The sequence below is a fragment of the Phyllobates terribilis genome, unplaced genomic scaffold (assembly GCF_046119375.1).
Source record: "Phyllobates terribilis strain yellow unplaced genomic scaffold, ASM4611937v1 Scaffold_1__5_contigs__length_1240528914, whole genome shotgun sequence".
Classification (NCBI taxonomy): domain Eukaryota; kingdom Metazoa; phylum Chordata; class Amphibia; order Anura; family Dendrobatidae; genus Phyllobates; species Phyllobates terribilis.
The window spans coordinates 218091586-218112756 of record NW_027362761.1 but is presented as its reverse complement, the minus strand read 5'-3'; the positions used below and the strand labels follow the sequence as shown (position 1 = coordinate 218112756).

At 48.3% G+C, this 21171-nt stretch overlaps 1 protein-coding gene across 2 annotated transcripts in view; it reads right to left on the bottom strand.

The window, feature by feature from the left end:
• The window catches only part of LRRC2 (leucine rich repeat containing 2), a 637261-nt gene that overhangs the window by 453512 nt on the left and 162578 nt on the right, over positions 1-21171 (bottom strand). For both annotated transcript variants that reach the window (XM_073653022.1, XM_073653032.1), the window contains exon 3: positions 20754-20961. In XM_073653022.1, the coding sequence (XP_073509123.1) occupies positions 20754-20961 (208 nt within the window). The remainder of the gene's footprint in view (positions 1-20753; positions 20962-21171) is intronic.

Here is a 21171-nt window from a genome sequence, read left to right as displayed (position 1 = left end):
CCTTAGGATTCAAGTCTGCGGTCGCTTTATGTGACTGCAGACTTATGAATCCTCAGAGCATAACCACAGAAAGAACACTTTCTCAGACACGGATTTCAGACTTTTTTTCTGTAAAAAAAAAATATTGTGCTGGCTAGCTGCTTTTTAGTGTACTGAGAATTATGAAAAAAAATGTAATAGCAATTCAAAGGCAACAGGAGAGATTTCAGCACCACCTAATTGCTGTTCAATTAAACTGCGTATCCTATGTCTTTCTCCCCTTGTCAACTGAATCTCTGTGGTATTCACAGATTACGACACACATCCTCTTTACTGCTGTAGGTTTACAACAAATTACTTTTTGGAGTATTTGCCAATGTTTTTAGGGATTTCTTTTTCTATCTCTGTTGCTGAGCTGATGTCCTCTCACTATCTTAAATCTAGTAAAAATGGCTGCTGGATTTTCTGTCTCAGCTTTTATACAGGCTTTAATAGTCCATTCTGAGATCTTGTTCTATACCATGTGATGTGATAGCTTTTAAGGCATTATGGTGATGTTCTACTGGTTGTGCCTGAAGTAATCTAAACCTTTTAGGGCTGAATAATTTTCTGCAATATGTAAAATGGTAGCCTCTGACAGCAACACCATCATCTGGAGTCAGTGCTCTCCTCCACCATCTTTAAACTTAAAGTGAACCTAACTGATGCATGCTGAGTGATCCACAGGTAGCATGAATCAGGCAGTAGCTGTATATTCTTAGCCAGAAAAGTTTGACTCTGAAAACATACTTTAAAAACCATTGGGAACCGAGTTAGACTAGTAGGTCCCTGGTGGTGTCTCCCCACCCACTGCCCTAGACTGACAGGTCCCTCCCTATACATGCAGGTGGGGAGAGACCTGCCAATTCAGCAAAGTGGGCTAGGAAAAGCCTATGGGGACGCACGTGTCCGACTAGTGTCTAGCCCAATTCAGTCCCTGTTGGCTTGTAATGTATGTTTTTCTATGAAACTCTACAACGTTTCAGAATACCTGACTGAGATCATACAGCCAGTGCCTGATGCATGTTGTCTGTTGATCAGGCAGCACGTATCCACTGTCAGGTTAACTTTAATGTCTTACAGAGTAGAATTTCCATTCCTTCAAGGACACCTTTTTCTGTTCTGCTGCACAGTCACTTAACCTACAGCACTTTGGGGCATTTTTTTTTTGGTGATTCAGGCAAATCGAATCTCACGTTTTTCCAAATTGAGGGTAAATGTGAAGTTCATGAAATTCACATTGAATAGATTTGCTCATTGCTAGGTATTAGGTATATTTGGGGCCATCAGGGATCTCTAATGAATGCCAAGGAATCTCTATTCAGAAAAGGGCTTGTGCTGATCTAATGCCACCTTTAATTTGCTCCAAAAGCCTTTATAAAATTCTTTCATTCATACATAAAACTCTACTCTCCCTTAACTCCCTAATCTTTGGATTGTAAGTTTATGTGCTCCTGTAGATGTTACTGCTGTGAAATATTTTACTTTATGAAAACTTGTCTAAGTTTCTGATATTCCCTGAGAAGAAATGTATTGTAAATAGATTTTTATAATACAGCTTTTTCCTGACTCCCAAGACATCACTAAAATTACTTATTAAAATGTGTAATGTTTTACTTGAGTGATATGTTGAAAATGCTTTGAATGTCAGCACTGTCACAAGCTGATTCTATCCATAGTGTTTATGTAAAATATTGGAGAAAGCAAAGGAATTAAAAGGAGACAAATACAGACATCGATGTCAATCAAGATGCTGGTGGATGTATGAAGAATATGGAAGTCCGTATTATAGCTTTGTATGAATATAAATGAACTAGATATTAGAACATTCATCTCATTACCAAGTGTTGCTTTGTTTATCCTCTCATTGACAGGTTACTGCATGTGCTTTGTAAAGTGCTCGACTTGATCTTCACTTGTGTGGTTGAACAGATCAAGTTCCAAATCTTGGCAAACAAACCCAGGGTCACTCGTCAAGCATAAAAGCATGTATGACTATTAATGTATGTGGTGGTATTACTCATACTTGATATCATTGCACCTACTTATGCATGTCACTGACCTCATGTACAGTTAGGATGGCATTTCTTGACACGGCTGCTGAGTAAAGCCAGTGAGTCATATTCTCCCGTATCATATCAAGTCAGGAGATATATTACATGACAAGTCTGGAGAAACTTTCCATAGCAAATCATGAAAGTGACAGTTATAAAACACATTCAAAATATTAACATAAAACTTGGTTGGAGCTCTTTTTGGATTATTATGTGACATAAAAAAATCCCAACATTGCCAAGATATGAGCGATAAAAGTCCTTTCAAACAAAATTTTCAGGCTATTAGCATTGTATTCTAGTGATGCTGATTTTATTTTTCTAATATTTTGGCTACTTTGTTGTACTACCACTGGATTACCATGGGTTAGAAAATACTTTGTTAATTTAGATAATACCCATGAAGTTAGCCCTGAAATTCTTAGGGCCCAATTCATGAAGGTGTTTTCACCAGAATTCTGACTAAAACAACTTGAAGTGTTTCAAAATGTTTGCACGATTTTTCCAAAAATATTGTGATTTTTGGCATTTTTATGCTAAGCGAAGAGAGACCAAGAATCCTTGACTAATTCATGGTCATTTACACCACTAAAGTGCCATAAAACACGCAATAAATGTATAAATGTGAACATCTTTTAATGGATTTTGTACATATTACTGTAGGGCATAGTTCATAAAGACTGGCATGCAAAATACTAATTTTGATGAAGGCAGCACTTGAGTAAAATGCACCTAATTCTATTAAGAGGCATGCGATCCTTGATGAATTAGGTCACACCTTAGATCTGCCATGTGCCTCTGCCTGAAATGTTACTTCTGCGTTTTTTTTTGGAGTAATTTCCACTTTAGTGGCATAAATTATGATTAATTTTCCTGGCATACATAAGAAAGCCTTGCCACATAATTGACTCATATCAATGCAATTATCGTGAAGCATTTTTTCTTGTATTTATACTAGCTTGTTGGAATGCTGACAGAAGCAAGATGGCGCACGGCAAGGTGGAAGGGAAGGGGAGCTCTGTCACTACAGAAAGATTAAGGGGGGGCACCCCTGTCACTTGCCCTGAACAACCCTAAGATCCCTAGATGTTTTTTTTCATCCAGTGCGGCAATCACATTCCTATCCCTGTCTTACCCTGAGAATGACTCTGACTAGTGCGTAGGGCAGCAGGAATGCTAGTCCTGCTCTTACATAAAGATCCAAACGGAAATAGACAAGGATGAAAGAAATGGCAATCGATCAACGTGCCCCCAGACTATAGAAAGGGAAAAGATGAAGGAAAAGGTGAGGTTAACCAAATAGGAGATAAGGTAAAGGAAGACACTCAAACAAACTTCTAAACAGAAATCTCCAGAGATGACTCCTAGATGACCCATCTTCCCACAGCTGACACCTCCAGCTCCAAACCAGGTTATAGCAAGCTATCACTGGCAACTACTCAAGCTAAGAGGTGAACATTTATACCAGTGTAAGGGGGAAGACCGGGGTGTAAGTGCTTTCAGAGCAAGGGATCCGGAACTGCGGGGGCCGTACCTCCTATTGCAGGGGGGAGACAGACTGCAAGCACAGAAGTCATGTGACTGGGAAGTTGGGGGTGTGTCTAGAGACAGAGCTGGGAAGTCAGGTGACCGTGGCACTCCTGGTGTGACTAGAGAGAGGAAGAGACGAGTACGTTTTACGCGAGAAAGCAGAGCTGGATCCGGCTCAGCAGAGCAGCGTGAGAGGGTCCAGGCTCCTGGCTCCAGGACTGGGAGCAAGATCTGAGTGCAGTGGACTGGAGGAGTCAGGCCGACAAGAGAAAAGACGCACTGTCGGTGGAGCCGGGCATGTGAGGTGCCGTGTTATGAACTAGGGGCTCAGCGGGTAAAACCGGAGACCGCCCGCTGCCGCCAGAAGACAGAGCATTGTTTGGGTGGGGACGCCTGAAAAATCAACACCGGCATCAGTGTGCATCTTGTTTGTGAGGAGCGAGAGTCAGCTAAGTGAAAAAAACTGTTAATTATAACCGGTTCGACTATGCTACATCCAGTTAAACTGTGAACTGTCAGTGATAGACTTTTACCTGCTTTTCCCTTGTTTTTCCCCCCATATTTTTCCCTGATACTTCCTTCGTAGAGATTTACCCTGTTATTGTAAACTTCCCCTGTTCATTAGCCCTGTATTGGCTGCTCTGTGTTTCTGTATCGCTGCATCTAAAGTGCTCGTGTTACATTTGGCGTAGTCGGCAGGATGCAGTCGTTAGACACAGACACTGCAGAGCAGTCCATCCTGGGAGCCCCTAAATCTAGCTTGCTGCTGGGGGCCATGCTCAGCAATCTCCCAAAGTTCACCGGGGAAAATATGATGCTGTGGGACTGGATTGAGAGAGTTAGGAGTATGTTACGTATGCATCCGATGACCCCAGCTATGCAAGCCGAAATAGCCTTACAGGCCCTGGACGGCGAGGCCCGACAATCCGTGATGTACCGCCCTCCCCATGACCGGGATACTGTAGAAAATGTGGTGCGGATACTGGAGTAGATGCATGGGGATACGGCTGTTTCATCAAGTGCAGCAGGAGGGGGAGACTGTGACGCAGTATGTTAATGCCTTACAGAGGGTGCATGCCTATATCACTAGAAAAGACGACATGGGGAATTTGGGAATGGGCCCCCCTGACGTGATCTTAAGGGACCAGTTTGTGGCAGGCCTCAGGGATGTGCAGATGAAGCAGGCCTTGCGGGAGCGCCTGCGCGCTAACCCACGTATGACTTTTCTAGAAGTGGGGGTAGAGGCACGTGTGAGAGCAGGAGATGGGGGTGACGGCCCTGGCAGGGATGGTCCGGAGTAATGAGGTACCCACCCCGCCTGCAGCTGAACCAGAATGTGATCGAGAGATGCGAAAGGAGATACAGGAGATGCGAGATGAATGGTCCAGTCTCAAGAAGACCCCTGCCCCAACACCAGAGATACCCTGATCAATTGCCCCAGTTATGGAAAGAATTGAATTCAGGACCCCCCCCCCTGCAGGAGAGTTCCCGAGAGAAGTGAGGCAGCCCTACACAGACAGGAACACGACCTGCTAGATGTGTGGAGGCGCAGGACATTACGCCAGGGGCTGTGCTAGCTGAGGGCAGCCCCTGTCACGGCAGCCGTTAAACTAGCGGGCTCAGTGTTCAGGGGACACAGCACGGAGCCTGAGGAATGGGACAGAAAAAGAGGAAGTCCCAAGGACCTAGTTTCCAGCAGCCTGACTGTCTGGGCCGAAATAAGCTGTCGGGCTGTTCACTGCCTGATTGACACGGGATCCCAGGTGACTACGATGACAGAAGCCTACTTCCAACAGCGATTTCCAGAGATAGCGCGGCTTGAATGGGGACCAGTAATTAGACTCACGGCAGCTAATCAATTACCCATCCCGGTCACAGGAGTGGTGTGGATGAAGATCTGAGTGTGTGGAAAAGATGTGGGAAAAAAAGGAGTCGTCCTGGTCGCAGGGGGGACCGGAAGTGGACCCCCGGTGACCCTTGGAATGAATGTGCTGAAAGAGATCAGGCAAATCCTGCTTAGTGAGCCGAAGGAGATGCCTCTTGACCAGTGGGACCCGCGAACTCCCCAAAGGAGGATCTTTCAACAACTAATCCGAGCTGCCCAGGCTCAGGAGATGTCGAGTGAAGGGAAGATCCTGGGGAAAATAATAGTGCCAGCAGCTGCGGCGCTCACCTTACCGCCCGGGCAAACTGTACTCACGTTACCCGCACGGACCTGCACACCTCTTGAGGGGGTCGAAGTTCAGATAGAACCAACATCGATGGACAAAGTACCCTCCGGACTCTTGGTGGCTCGAACACTGGCCACCGTCCAGGGTGGCAATGTTATAGTGCTGTGTGTTAATCTGGGCGAAGATGATCTCACACTCCCTCCCAGGGTGGAAATAGCCCAGATTCTGGGAATGCCAGAGAAGTTGGTGCGACCTGATGTGGTAGAGCTGTCTGCTGTACGAGGAGACCCCTGGACTCTGGCGGTCACCGTGCCACCAGAATCCCACCGGGCTAGTGCAAAGGGGGGACGAAGAATCCTAGAACGAATGCGGGCTGAATTGACGGGACTTACACCTCGACAGGTGCAGCAGGTTGAGGAGGTGCTGGAGCGCTTCCAGGAAGTCTTTGCTCGCCATGAGGATAATTTTGGTTGCACCAAAGCCATTACCCACAAGATTCCCATGGGGAGCGCTGCCCCAGTGCGGGAGAGATACTGGCAGATACCTCCCCAGATGTATAAAGAGGTTAAGGAGATGCTAGCCCATATGTTACAGAATGGTGTGATATGGGAGAGTCAAAGTCCGTGGGCAGCCCCGATTGTCCTGGTCCAGAAGAAAGATGGGACCCTGCGGTTCTGTATGGACTATAGACGACTGAATGCCTGTACAGTATGGGACTCTTACCCACTACCCCGAATCGAAGAGTCCCTGTCGGCCTTAGGGAAGGCAAGATGCTTCTCCTCTTTGGATCTGGCCAGGGGGTACTGGCAGGTGCCCGTGGCCGAACATGACCGTGCAAAGACGGCGTTCATATTACCCATGGGACTGTTCGAGTTCAATCGGATGCCCTTCGGCCTGACTAACGCCCCGAGACGTTCCAGCGTCGGATGGAGAGGTGCCTGGGCGATTTGAACTTCGAGGCGACACTGACTTACCTTGACGACATAATTGTCTATGCCGCCACTTTCGAGGAGCACCTCCAGCGACTGGAGCAAGTACTGAGTCGCCTACAGAGTCATGGCCTAAAGGTGAAGCCCCAGAAGTGCCACCTGTTCCGTAAACAGATCGAATATCTCGGTCATACTATGTCCGGTGAAGGAGTCAGGCCCACCCAGGAAAAGGTGGCCGCCGTACAGGAGTGGCCTACCCCGAAGACAGTGAAGGACGTTCGGGCCTTCCTGGGACTTGCCGGGTACTACCGAAGATTTGTGAAGAACTTCACCCGCATAGCCAACCCATTGCTGGAGCTACTTAAGGGAGTGCCGGCGGGCTCCAAGAATCAGGCGATTCGGTGGGGAAGCAGCCAGGAGGAGGCCTTCCGTGCCCTAAAAATGGCCCTGACCAAGGTCCCAGTACTTGCCTATGCAGATTTCTCCCAACCCTTCATACTCCACACTGATGGGAGCCTACATGGTCTGGGAGCAGTGTTATCCCAAGTACAGGAGGGGAAAGAGCGCATGATTTCGTATGCCAGCCGCTCCCTTCACGACTCCGAGACGAACCCAGATAATTATCGCTCTTTCAAATTAGAGTTGCTGGCTCTGGTTTGGGCAATGACAGAGAAGTTTTCAGAGTATTTGTCCGGGTCCGAAGTACTGGTGAGAACAGATAACAACCCGCTGGCCCACCTGGAGAATGCGAAATTGGGGGCCCTGGAGCAGCAGTGGGTGGCCCGCATGGCCAGGTACCGGTATAAGATCGCCTACCGGCCTAAGGCAGAGAATACTCACGCCGACGTCCTCTCCAGAGTGACATATAAACGGCCTGATCATGACCGCGATGAAGATTTGGAGGCGGATGAGACCCCTAGCTTCCAAAGTTTCGTGGGACCGCTGGCCGCAGCGCAGGGACAGATCGGAGTGACGTCGGAAGAACTAGTGCTAGGGCGGCCAAGAGATGACTGGATCCGACTTCAACAGACTGACAGAGAAGTTGCTCAATTACATCAATGGGTGGCTTTGCGGCAAGTCCCCAGTCGAGAAGAGAGGAGTACCCTCTCCCCGGGAGTACTGAAGATGCTGGGACAATGGGAGAGACTGTATTTGCGAGACGGGCTGCTGTACCGATGGGTGCAGCTACTGCGAGAGTTCGGGACCACCTGGCAAGTGGTGATCCCAGAGAAGTTGGTTGGAGTAGTGGCTAAGGAGGCTCATGAACGAGGGGCTCACTTCGGACCAGAGAAGACGTTTCAGTGGTTGCAGAGGCTGGTGTATCATCCCCAACTGTGAGCAACAATAGAAGACACTTGTCGAAGATGTCAGAGCTGTGAGCTGGTTAAGCCCCTGGAGTAGCGGGTCCCCCTACAAAGTAGTGTGACTTCGGCCCCCTTGGAGGTGCTGATGATCGACTCTTTGACTGTTGGACCGGCACATCTCGGGTATGAACATTGTCTGGTAATGACAGACCACTTCACAAAGTTTGCGGTAGTGACCCCGACCAGAGACCAGACCGCCGAGTTCGCTGCGCAGGCCATCTGCCGAGACTTCATTCGGGTGTACGGCTGCCCAAAGAGGATTCACTCCGATCAAGGCGCCTGCTTCCAAGGCCGGGTGATGGAAGAGCTGCACCGGTTGTACAAGATTGAGAAGTCACGGACTACTCCTTACCACCCTCAAGGAAATGGGGCCTGTGAACGCTTTAATCGGACACTGATCCAAATGCTCCGCACGTTGAAGGAAGATCGGAAGGTACGGTGGCCTGAGTTTGTGGCCGAGCTGGTGTGGGTCTATAACAACCGAGTGAATAGTACGACAAGGTTCACTCCTTATACCTTGCTGTTCGGGCGAAAGGGGCAAGAGATTACCGAGTTAGAGCTGGACCCCGAGGAGGACTACCCACGGACGGGGGTGTCTTCCTGGGTCCGGGAACATCGGCATCGACTGCAGACCCTCCGACAGTTGGTACAACAAAAGTTTCAGGAGCTCAAACATCATGAGACATTGCCTCTTCGAGGGACAGCTCTGAGGCCCAGGGAGCGGGTGTTGGTTCGGGACAGGCGGCCCCAGGGCAAATTGAGTAGGCGGTGGGAACGGACCCTGCACCGAGTGAAGCGCAGGATTGGCGCTGAAGGACCTGTGTATGAAGTTCAACCCGAGGGGGCTGAAGGAGCCCCTACCAGAGTGGTTCATCGTAGTATGCTGCGACCCTGTCTGTCTAAAGATGATGAGGCTGGAGAAGAATCACCTGCTTCTAGAGAGGGTCCTGTCACAGTTGCCCCAAGCCACGATGTGGGTGAAGAAGAGTTGTTGATTCTACCTCTGATACCCAGCACTCGATTACCTGCAGTCCCCAGTGCAGGCGGCAAGGGAACAACATCGGTTGAAGCCACCCGGCAGGCGGAGATTGGGAATCCGACTGACCCTGCACCCCCCATCGGTCAAACTGAGTTACGCCGGTCAGAACGGATAACAGCAGGAGTGCCTCCTCAACGTTACGAACAAGATCAATTTATATGGAACCGTATCATCCAGGAAGTCCAAGAGTGTGAACGTTTGATGAAGGAACTCTCGCCCGTGGAATGGCGAGTTAAAGGAGAGCGGGAGTGTAAGGGGGAAGACCGGGATGTAAGTGCTTTTAGAACAAGGGATCCGGAACTGCCGGGGCCGTACCTCCTGTTGCAGGGGGGAGACAGACTGCGAGAACAGGAGTCATGTGACTGGGAAGTTGGGGGTGTGTCCAGAGACAGAGCTGGGAAGTCAGGTGACCAGGGCACTCCTGGTGTGACTAGAGAGAGGAAGAGACGAGTACGTTTTGCGCGGGAAAGCGGAGCTGGATCTGGCTCAGCAGAGCAGCGTGAGAGGGTCCAGGCTCCTAGCTCCAGGACTGGGAGCAAGAGCCAAGTGCTGTGGACTAGAGGAGTCAGGCCAACTAGAGAAGAGACACAGGGTTGGTGGAGCCAGGCACGTGAGGTGCCGTGTTATAGACTAGAGGCTCAGCGGGTAAAACCGGAGACCGCCCACTGCCGCCAGAAGACAGAGCATTGTTTGGGCGGGAACGCCTGAAAAATCAACACCAGCATCATCGTGCATCTGCCTTGTGAGGAGCGAGAGTCAGCTAAGTGAAAAAAACTGTTAATTATAACCGGTTCGACTATGCTACATCCAGTTAAACTGTGAACTGTCAGTGATAGACTTTTACCTGCTTTTCCCTTGTTTTTCCCCCATATTTTCCCCTGATACTCCCTGCATGGAGATTTACCCTGTTATTTTAAACTTCCCCTGTTCATTAACCCCGTATTGGCTGCTCTGTGTTTCTGTGTCGCTGCATCTAAAGTACCTGTGTTACACCAGAGGGGAATAGAGAAAGAAAAGCAACTGAGAACTCAGGACAGAGAGCTCTAGGAGACAAACAGAACTGTTTAACCATTTGTAACAACAAAGCAAGGAAGGGAAATCTGTACAGCTGACTGGAAGGCAAAGCAGATCCAACCAGTGCAGGTGCACGTGTAGCCAGATGCCGTGATCTTCTGACCCCTCTTTATCACGGTATCCCCATGACACATGCTTACTATAAGTAAATAATAGCAGCTTTGAAAACTATTCAGACTTCTGTCCTTTTCATTATACCTTGCATGTGCATTGTTTTGAGTATGAATTGTGACTTGAATCTGATATCTGTAGATGAAATAAAGACTCATCCACCAAAAGTAAATTGTGAAACACACTAAATACTGCCCACTCAATAAACTATTAGTACAGTAACTCCTGTATTTTCACCACCCTTTGAGCCTTCATCAGAGGAGCAGATGTAGAGCGCTCTTATCTTTTTGACATACTTCAGATTCTTATATTCATGCAGAATATCTTTTATAATTCTCTGTGTCATACAATTTACACACTGCATACATCCCAGCAAGCTGAATAGAGAAGTAATGATACATTCCAGTCTCCATTCTCTGCTGCTGCTCTGTTGGTTCATAATAAAGTCAGATCTAAAGGAAACTCTCCTTGATGACTATGACACTCTTGACCTGGAGTTAGCTAGCTGATATGGCTTTTGTACTTTCAGATTCCCCGAGCTTTGAGCCCTGTATCTGAAAATATGTTGCTTAAAATGATTCCCAGTGCAGCCAAAACCTTCCTTTAGAAGCCTACTAGCAGACTTTGAAGTAATTTGCACATTCTGGCAGTGTCATAGCGGAATAAAAACAACCCAAAACACAATGTTTCTCTGCCTTCCTGATTAGAGTGTCTTTTAGAACCTCTGTAAACCCAGGCCTTAGAGTAACAAGTCCTTTGTGTGTGTGAGCAAAGACAGATTGACTCTTCTGAAAGCAAGTATCTGAGTCAATGTATCCAACAGATGTAAGCATTGCAATTAGTGTTGAGCGAGCACTAAAATGCTCGGGGGCTCGAAGCTTGGGCCGAGCTCGCCGTGATACTCGGGTGCTCGACTCGAGCAACGAGCCCAATGTTAGTCTATGGGACACCCGAGCATTTTTGCAGCGGCACCCCCGGCAGTCTTTTAAAAGCCTAACAAGTGCCCAAAACGATAGTGACAGTGCTCAAACGACATGGGGCCAGCATGGGGATCGCCCCAGGAAGCATTTCTGACCCCCAGGCAGGGCCGTATTTGCCCTTAGGTACTTGTAGGCACGTGCCTAGGGCGCTGGAATTTGGGGAGGGCGGTGCCTGAGCGCGTTTTTTTATTTGTGTGTGTGTTTTTTTTTTTTGTTTCGTGCCCCGAGCCGGCTCCGCCCCCCCTCTACCCCCGTCATCGCGCCCATAGGCGGATTATAATGAGGGCAATCCGGGGTGTCTATGGCCGGATTGCCCTCATTATATGTGCGGCCGCTGCTTCTTCTCCGGCCGGGCCAGCACTGCAGCAGTTAACTTCCCTGTGTGATGGCCCGGCCGCATCACTGCATTTTTGTGTTTCAAATGTGTTTATGCGTGTATGTATATGTTTGTGTGTGCGTGACTGCGTGCGGCCTCCCGCTGTCTCTGGGGGGGCACCATGCGGCCTCCCGCTGTGTATAGATGGCGCTGTGCAGCCTGCTGCTGTGTATAGATGGCGCTGTGCGGCCTCCTGCTATGTATAGATGGCGCTGTGCGGCCTCCTGCTGTGTATAGATGGCGCTGTGTGGCCTCCTGCTGTGTATAGATGGCACTATGCGGCCTCCTGCTGTGTATAGATGGCGCTGTGCGGCCTCCTGCTGTGTATAGATGGCGCTGTGCGGCCTCCTGCTGTGTATAGATGGCGCTGTGCGGCCTCCTGCTGTGTATAGATGGCGCTGTGCGGCCTCCTGCTGTGTATAGATGGCGCTGTGTGGCCTCCTGCTGTGTGTAGATGGCACTATGCGGCCTCCTGCTGTGCATAGATGGCGCTGTGCGGCCTCCTGCTGTGTATAGATGGCACTGTGCGGCCTCTTGCTGTGTACAGATGGCGCTGTGCGGCCTCCTGCTGTGTATAGATGGCGCTGTGCGGCCTCCTGCTGTGTATAGATGGCATTGTGCGGCCTCCTGCTGTGTATAGATGGCGCCGTGCGGCCTCCCGCCGTGTATAGATGGCGCCGTGCGGCCTCCCGCCGTGTATAGATGGCTACGTGTGCTCAATATTGAGTCATACAATTAATGTAAGGCTATGTGCCCACTATGCAGAAATGCTTCGGATTTTTTTTGAGCGTTTCTGAATCTCCCTGGCAGAAAAAACGCATACGGATTTTACATGCGTTTTTCCTGCCAGGGACATGCTGATGTGAAGCGTTCTTCACTTGCAATTCCGCATGTGGGTTGACAAGCGATTTTAGCATCACTTGGAAAGTGCTTGACAACTTGGTCACGCTATATAAATCCATGCAACCGGCATGGATTTATATAGTGTGACCGTAAAAGAATGGTAAAAAATAAATATATAATTACCTTCTGATGGCCTGCCAACATCAGCGGTCGCGTGACCCGTCACATGACTAAATGACGTCACGGCAGATCCTTTTCAGACCATCGTGAGCTGCCGGCAAGACAGGACGCATCGGATAAAGACACCAGGGGCCATCAGAAGGTAAGTATGATATTTATTTTTTATTTTATTCTTTTTTTTTACAGGTACTATGGTACCCGGGTCTGGAGGAGAGTCTCCTCTTCTCCAAACCCGGGTACCATCCGCACATTAAAACGCATGGATTCTGCATGTACAGATGCAGTGATGCGGATTACATGCCTTCCAATGCAAGTCAATGGCGGCGAAAATGCCGAGCTTCCGCAAAATAATTGGTAATGCTGCGGATTTTTCCACAATGATAATCCGCAGCGGAAATTTCCGCAGCATGTGCATAGCACATGCGGATTATCATTGGGGAACATGGCAGACCTTCTACCAACCGATTTTAAGCGTTTCTGCAGCGGAATTGCTTAAAAAACGCATAGTGGGCACACAGCCTGCCTGCTGCAGCCCAGTTCTGTGTGGGCTGCTCCCACCCCCCCACCCCCATATACAATGCTGCAGCCCTGTGGTCTGTGTGGGCCGCTCCCACCCCCCCCCCCACTCCAACCTTTTGTATGTGCTACATGGAATGGGGGGGGGGAAGCTACATGAAACTTGGGGAAACGGCCGCGACGGGGGGGGGGGGAGGGATATTGGATGCGAGGGGGGCACGACGTGGGGGGGGACGTGACGGGGGTGAGGGTGGGCGTGACCGGGGGGGGGGACCACTGACAGTGCCTAGGGCAGCAGAAACTCCAAATACGGCCCTGCCCCCAGGTCACTGCTGTCAACAACGTGGTCAGATGTATTAATCCACTTTTACAGGCTCACAAAAAAACGTTCAAAAACGAAACTAAAACTGCTTTCCTGTGAAATATGTTAAGGAAGTTCCTTTCCAGGGTAAAGACTTGTGTATAAGGTAAAATAAATAACCCCAAAAAAATACTCCTCCACACCTTGGGCTATGTTCACAAGTAGCATTTTTTATGCGTTTTTTGCACTTTTGTATTGCTTTCAACTGTGACAAATGCATTCACCGGGAAATGTAATTTTAACAATTTACAATCTTATCTGGCCATGTGCTGTGTGACACATGCATACAGTGCTGAAAAGACATGGGAACAGCATGGGGAAGACCCCTGGAAGCATCTCTGCCACCCTGGTCACTGCCTAAAAGTATGCCCATCAGAAGTGGTCCTTGCCGCATCAGAAGATGCAGACTTGCAACTATCCCCGTGCAAGTCCTTGTCCCAGGACAGTGTTCAATTGTACCTCCTACATTCCTTGTAATGCAAGCGCAAATATGCTGCCTGCCACCCTCCCACAACCAGGCTTCAATACCATACTGCTAGCTTGAGCATGAAATGGGGCCTTTTAGTTAGGAGGAGGCTGAAGCTGGCCACTACCTCATGGCTGCTTCGGCAGCGAGGTCTCCATACTCAGTTCCCAGCCGCCACTATTTGTCCTGGTAACCTTCCCCACACTTTTCTTAGCCTGGCCTGCTTTAGGGCAGCATTGGACGAGCCCACCAGAGAACCAGACTCCTCCGGTGGGCCCTGGCTTCTCCGTCAGGGGAGTTGAGAGTGCCAAGGTGAGGAGCATGATGATGATAGAAGTTAGCATCTGCTTTTTTTTCTTGGAATGCAAGCGCATGTATGTAGTAGCGGCTAGACCTGAGGTGGTCAGCGTTTTGACGCATATCCTACCTCCTACGAGGATTGCTGGATGTTTTCCTGCTACTATCCTAGTTCTATGACTCCCGTTAAAACAAAGCTCAGGTGATAAATGATGGATGAGGTGGTGGCAAAGGAGAAAGAGCAGGAGGAACAGGGACCATTCACATCAATATCAGGCCAGTCAACGACACATGTCTTGTAGGATATGTTTCTGTACCAAAAGGAGCGGTTCGGCTACACAGTTATAGGGCATACAGTGAGTGCAATGCCTACCAAAAATTTAGAGGCACTCCAATGCCCCTTGGAAGTGACATGGAGGTCAGAGTGCCTTAACTAAACCATTTTTTCCATTTATAGCTACTGAGTCTCCTGTGCACTGTTGGCCTAAGCAGTGAATGGAAGGATTTCCAAAAATTATGAAGAACTGCAATGCCCCTTGAAACAGACGTGGATTACAGCGCACTAAAAACCTTCTACCCATTATTGGGGAGTGGGTCTCCCTTAGTGATCGCTTATGCATTGAAAAGCAAAAGCTGACTAAAATTAGGAGGAAATGCAATGCCCGTTGGAAGAGTCATGGAGGTCGCAGTAGCTTAACAAGACGGTTTTAATGTCACTCGGAAGAGACGTGGAGGTCCCAGTAGCTTAACAAGACGGTTTTAATGGCCCTCGGAAGAGACGTGGAGGTCACAGTAGCTTAACAAGACGGTTTTAATGCCCCTCGGAAGAGCCGTAGAGGTCGCAGTAGCTTAACAAGACGGTTTTAATGCCCCTCGAAAGAGACGTGGAGGTCGCAGTAGCTTAACAAGATGGTTTTAATGCCCCTTGGAAAAGTGGTGGAGGTCACAGTAGCTTAACAAGACAGTTTTAATGCCCCTCTGAAGAGACGTGGAGGTCACAGTAGCTTAACAAGAAGGTTTTAATTCCCCTCGGAAGAGACGTGGAGGTCCCAGTAGCTTAACAAGATGGTTTTAATGCCCCTTGGAAAAGTGGTGGAGGTCACAGTAGCTTAACAAGACGGTTTTAATGCCCCTTGGAAAAGTGGTGGAGGTCACAGTAGCTTAACAAGAAGGTTTTAATTCCCCTCGGAAGAGACGTGGAGGTCCCAGTAGCTTAACAAGACGGTTTTAATGGCCCTTGGAAGAGACGTGGAGGTCCCAGTAACTTAACAAGATGGTTTTAATGCCCCTTACAAGAGCCATACAGTACAGCATATTACAAACATTATTCCCATTATTGGGGAGTGGGTCTCCCATGGTCTTTGCCTATGCCTTCCAAGCAAAAGCTGCCTAAAATTAGGACGGAGAAACTTCCAATGCCCCTTACAAGAGCCATGCAATACAGCATATTACAAACATTATTCCCATAATTGGGGAGTGGGTCTCCCATAGTCTTTGCCTATGCCTTCCAAGCAAAAGCTGCCAAAAATTAGGAAGGTAGGAACTTGTAATGCCCCTTACAAGAGCTATGCAGTACAGCATATTACAAACATTATTCCCATTATTGGGGAGTGGGTCTCCCATAGTCTTTGCCTATGCCTTCCAAGCAAAAGCTGGCAAAAATTAGGACGGAGGAACTTGCAATGCCCCTTACAAGAGCCATGCAGTACAGCATATTACAAACATTATTCCCATTATTGGGGAGTGGGTCTCACATAGTCTTTGCCTATGCCTTCCAAGCAAAAGATGACAAAAATAAGGATGGAGGAACTTTCAATAATGGCAACACGGACCATGGTCACCCTGGTGGTATAGTGGTGGTGGAGGCTGAGGATAAGGAGAAGAACATAAAACAGCCTAAATGAGGAAGCATATTCCCATGTCCCATGTGTGGGTGTGAAGCGGTGCATGTGAATACACCTCCCGAAATAACACAGTGGATTTGACTTTATGTTACTCTGCTGTCATTTGGTGGTGATGAGAAGTCTGGCCCAATCCAGCCTTTGTTCATTTGATAAGGGTCAGCTTGTCAGCATTGTCATTTGACAGGCGAGTGTGCTCATCAGTTATAATTCCCCCAGCGGCACTAAAAACACGCTCCGATAACACGCTAGAGGCAGGGCAGGCCAGGACCTCCAAGGCGTACAGAGTGAGTTCATTCCAAGTGTCCAGCTTGGATACCCAATAATTAAAAGGCACAGAGGAATCACGGAGGACGCTGGTACGGTCGGCAAGGTACTCCCTCACCATCTTTAGAAACTTTCCACTCCTTGTGATAGTACCCCACGCCTCAGGGTCTGTCCGAAGGGAGGGTCTGAGAAAACTGTCCCAGAAAGTTGACAGTGTTCCCCTGCCTCTGCTGGATTGGAGTTGCGTCTCTCTTGCAGGTATGCCTAGGTTGGGCAACAAACTGTGACCTCTGCCGCTAGCGTGTTCAGATGGGAATTTTTTTAACAGTTCTGCAGCAAGGGTCTTCTGGTACTGCCCCATTTTTGTAGACCTCTCCACCTCAGGAATAAGAGAGTGAAAGTTCTCCTTGTAGCGGGGGTCTAAAAGTGTCACCAACCAGTAATGACTGTCACCCAACATTTTGACAACGCGAGGGTCACGGTTAAGGCAGCATAGCATAAAGTCAGCCATGCGTGCCAGACTGGTAATGGGCAAGACTTCCGTGTCCTCACCAAGATGACGACTGACCATGCTCTCCTCCTCCTCCTCCTCCTCCCCCCTGTCTTCAGGCCAACCACGCTGAACCGACGGTATGACAGTTGTACAGGTACTACCGTTTACAGAGCATGATACAGGCTCCTGTTCTTCCTCCTCCTCCTCCTCCTCTCCCTCATTGTCCCCCAATGGACGTTGGGATGAGATGAGGCTGGGCTGTGTGTAATCGACCGCTACGGCTTCTTGATCCATCTCATCATACTCTGGCTGCAATGCCTCATTTTTAATTCTCTGCAGAGAGCGTTGCAAAAGACAGACAAGTGGAATGCTTACGCTAATGATGGCGTCATCGCCACTTACCATCTTGGTGGACTCCTCAAAGTTTGTCAAGATGGTACATATGTCAGACTTCCAGGTCCACTCCTGAGGTCTTATGTGTGGAGTCTGACCTGAATATCGACGGCCTTGTTGCTGCTGGTAGTCCACAACTGCGCTCTTCTGCTCACAAATCCTTTGCAACATGTGTAGGGTAGAATGTGTGGGGACATCACACACCAGTCGATGTGACGGAAGCTGCAAACGCTGCTGCAACACAGCAAGGGTGGCGGAAGCTGTAGCCGACTTGCGAAAATGAGCTGTCAGGCGGCGTACTTTGACGAGCAGATCTGGCAACTCGGGGTACGATTTAAGAAACAGCTTAACAACGAGGTTAAGCACATGAGACAGGCATGGTACGTGTGTGATCTCGCCTCGCCTCAGAGCCGCCACCAGGTTATGGCCATTGTCACACACGACCATACCTGGATGTAGGTTCAGCGGTGTCAGCCACAGATCTGCCTGCTCATTCACAGCTGTCCACAACTCTTCAGCAGTGTGAGGTTTCCACGTAAGCTTATGAGTTTCAGCATAGCCTGTTGCCGCTTGGCTGAGGCAGTACTGCAGTGCTTCCAGCTTGTAACTGATGTGGTGATATCTGAGATGGAGGCTGAACATGAGGAGGAGGAGGATGATGCGCAGGAGCTGTACACTGTGGGGGCAACTCTGACTGACATAGGGCCCGCAATCCTCGGTGTGGGGAAGATGTGTTGCGTCCCAAGGTCCGACTGGGTCCCAGCTTCCACTATGTTTACCCAGTGTGCCGTCAGGGAGATGTACCGTCCCTGGCCACAAACACTTGTCCACGTGTCCGTTGTCAGGTGGACTCTCCCATTAACTGCCTTGTTGAGGGAACGGCAGATGTTTTGGGACATGAGCTTGTGTAGTGCGGGGATGGCACACCAGGCAAAATAGTGTCGGCTGGGGACCGAGTACCGAGGGACGGCCACGGCCATAAGGCTTTGGAAGGATTCTGTCTCCACCAGCCTAAAAGGCAGCATTTCCAACGCAAGCAGTCGTGAAATGTTCGAATTTAGGACTGTGGCCTGTGGGGCGTTAGCTGTGAATTTCCGCTTTCGCTCAAAGGTCTGGGATATGGACAATTGAACGCAGCGGTGGGATGTGGACGTGGACGTTGATGCTGTTTCTTGAGAAACTGCCATAACAAGTGAAGACTGAGAGGAGGGGGCATCTTTGCATGCAGTATGGACAGGGGATTGCCTTGCACACATAACAGGGGGTTCTATTGCACGCACAACAGCGGAAGAAGAAGTGGTGACACCCGCTAACACTGGTCGTGGACCCTGGGGTTCGCCCCACAAAGTCGGGTGCTTTGCTGCCATGTGCCTGATCATGCTGGTGGTGGTCAGACTGGTAGTTTTGTAACCCCTGCTGATGCTGGCATGGCACGTGGTACAAATGGCCTTTTTGAGGTTATCAGCAGAGTCTTTAAAAAAATTCCAGACTCTGGAAGACCTACAGGTTGTACTGGCAACGGCCCTCGTGTTGGTGTTACGGGGAACTGTTGCCTGCCTTCTGTGTGTGGCCACCACACTGCTTCTTCCTGCCTGTTGGGGTACTCTGCCTCACTCATCCTGTGTGCTGCTGGCCTCGCTCTGCATGTCCTCCTGCCACGTTGGGTCAGTTACTAGATCATCCACCACCTCCTCCTCTTCCACTTGCACACCATGATCCTCCTCCTCACTTCCTGGCAATTGTGTCTCGTCATCGTCCACCTCTTGTGACAAATTGCCAGCGTCGACTTCCTGTGGCCGTGGCTGTTCAAATATTTGGGCATCGATACATGGGATCTCCTCTTCCACCACTTCAAGCGGAGCAGGCGAGGGGCACAAATCTGCAAATGGACCAGTGAGCAGCTCTTCAGAGTGTCCAAGTGTGGGATCAGTTGCTTTCTGACGACACTCGGCATGGTGGGAGGAAGGAGCATCAGGGTGAGGTGGAGTATGCGGTCGAGACTCACGGCTACTAAGATTTGACAGTGTGGAAGACAGACTGGAGGTGGTGGTGCCCAGGTAACTGGAAGTATTATCTGCTATCCAATTAATAACCTGTTCACACTGATCAGTTCGCAATACTGGTGTTGTTCTGTGCTTCCCTAGTAATTCGGTCAAGAAGTGGGAGCGAGAAGATGTGGCTGTTGGTTGTGGCACATTTTCACCTTGGCCACGGCCCCGTCCTTTGCACGCACCATCACCAGAACGTCCAGTTCCACTTCCCTTGTCACGTGCCTTGCCCATTGTAAAGGAAGTAAAATAGCTTACACTCGCACTATCAATGGAAAAAGGGTAATAAAAAGTAGATTAGAACTGTGGAAGAGGAAATATACAGTTCTATTTCTCTGGCCTACACCCGACTCTTTTAAACAATCTGAACAATCAGGGAGAAACTATTACTGTTTTCCTTTATGAAAAAAATACCAAAAGCTGGATAATAGAGATTTTTTACTGTGGGACTGCAAAACCACAGTTATAATTTACTGGTGCATACCAGACTTTTTTAAATATATATATTTGCGGCTGAACAGTGAGCGACACACTCAAACTGTTTTTTTTTTTTTATATAGAAATGGCCCTAAAGTGGATAATACAGAGGTTTGAACCGTGGAACTGCAAAACCACACTTCTGTTTCTCTGGCCTACACCAGACTATTTTCAACAGATATATTTGTGTCTGAACAATCAGGGAGACACTATTACAGTTTTTTTTACGGCAAAAAATGCCAAAAGCAGGATAATACAGATTTTTTACCGTGGAACAGCAAAACCACAGTTATAATTTACTGGTGTATACCAGACTTTTTTAAATATATATACAGTACAGACCAAAAGTTTGGACACACCTTCTCATTTAAAGATTTTTCTGTATTTTCATGACTATGAAAATTGTACATTCACACTGAAGGCATCAAAACTATGAATTAACACATGTGGAATTATATACTTAACAAAAAAGTGTGAAACAACTGAAAATATGTCTTATATTCTAGGTTCTTCAAAGTAGCCACGTTTTGCTTTGATGACTGTTTGCACACTCTTGGCATTCTCTTGATGAGCTTCAAGAGGTAGACTGCCACTATTTTTGTTCTGTACGGAGACAGATGATGAGCATTATGTTACTGCAATACAGAACCAAATACAATCAGTACTGCTGTGCAGGATCATGGCTCTGCCAGGTAAATGAGGCCTTGGGGTGATACGTCATGACAAAGTGCCGATTTTAGTAGTATGATGTCAGGAAGGGTAAGCTCGTATATGAAAGCAAGAATATATATATTCTGTTGTAACAAACAAAAACATCCACTATTTATAACCACATGGAAATTAAATAAGAAATCAAAGAACCTACCTGCCACTCTGACCCATAAAGGTTAAAAACAAATTTCTGTTTTTCATGGTTCTCTTTTTCTTGAGGACTCTCTTTGGTAATAGAAGTATTCCTCTGATGTGTATCCAATATCTTAAGCTCAGTGTCTACAAACCCATTCTTCAAGTATTCAGACTGGGGTATTCCTTTATTTCTGCATTCCAACATGAAGCTCCATTCCTGTTTTATTCTGTGAAAATGGAAAGTTTGCTATAATAAGTCTTTATAATATGTTACAGTCATGCTCCTAACTTTATTTGTGGATTCCCAGACTTGCAATGTGCAATGTAGTCGTGACTTACTGCACAAGCCACTGACCCCAGTGATTGGCGCAGTGATGATGTGCACCGTAGTCATAATTTCACTGCAGCAACCTGTCAACAAAGAACGGGACAATATT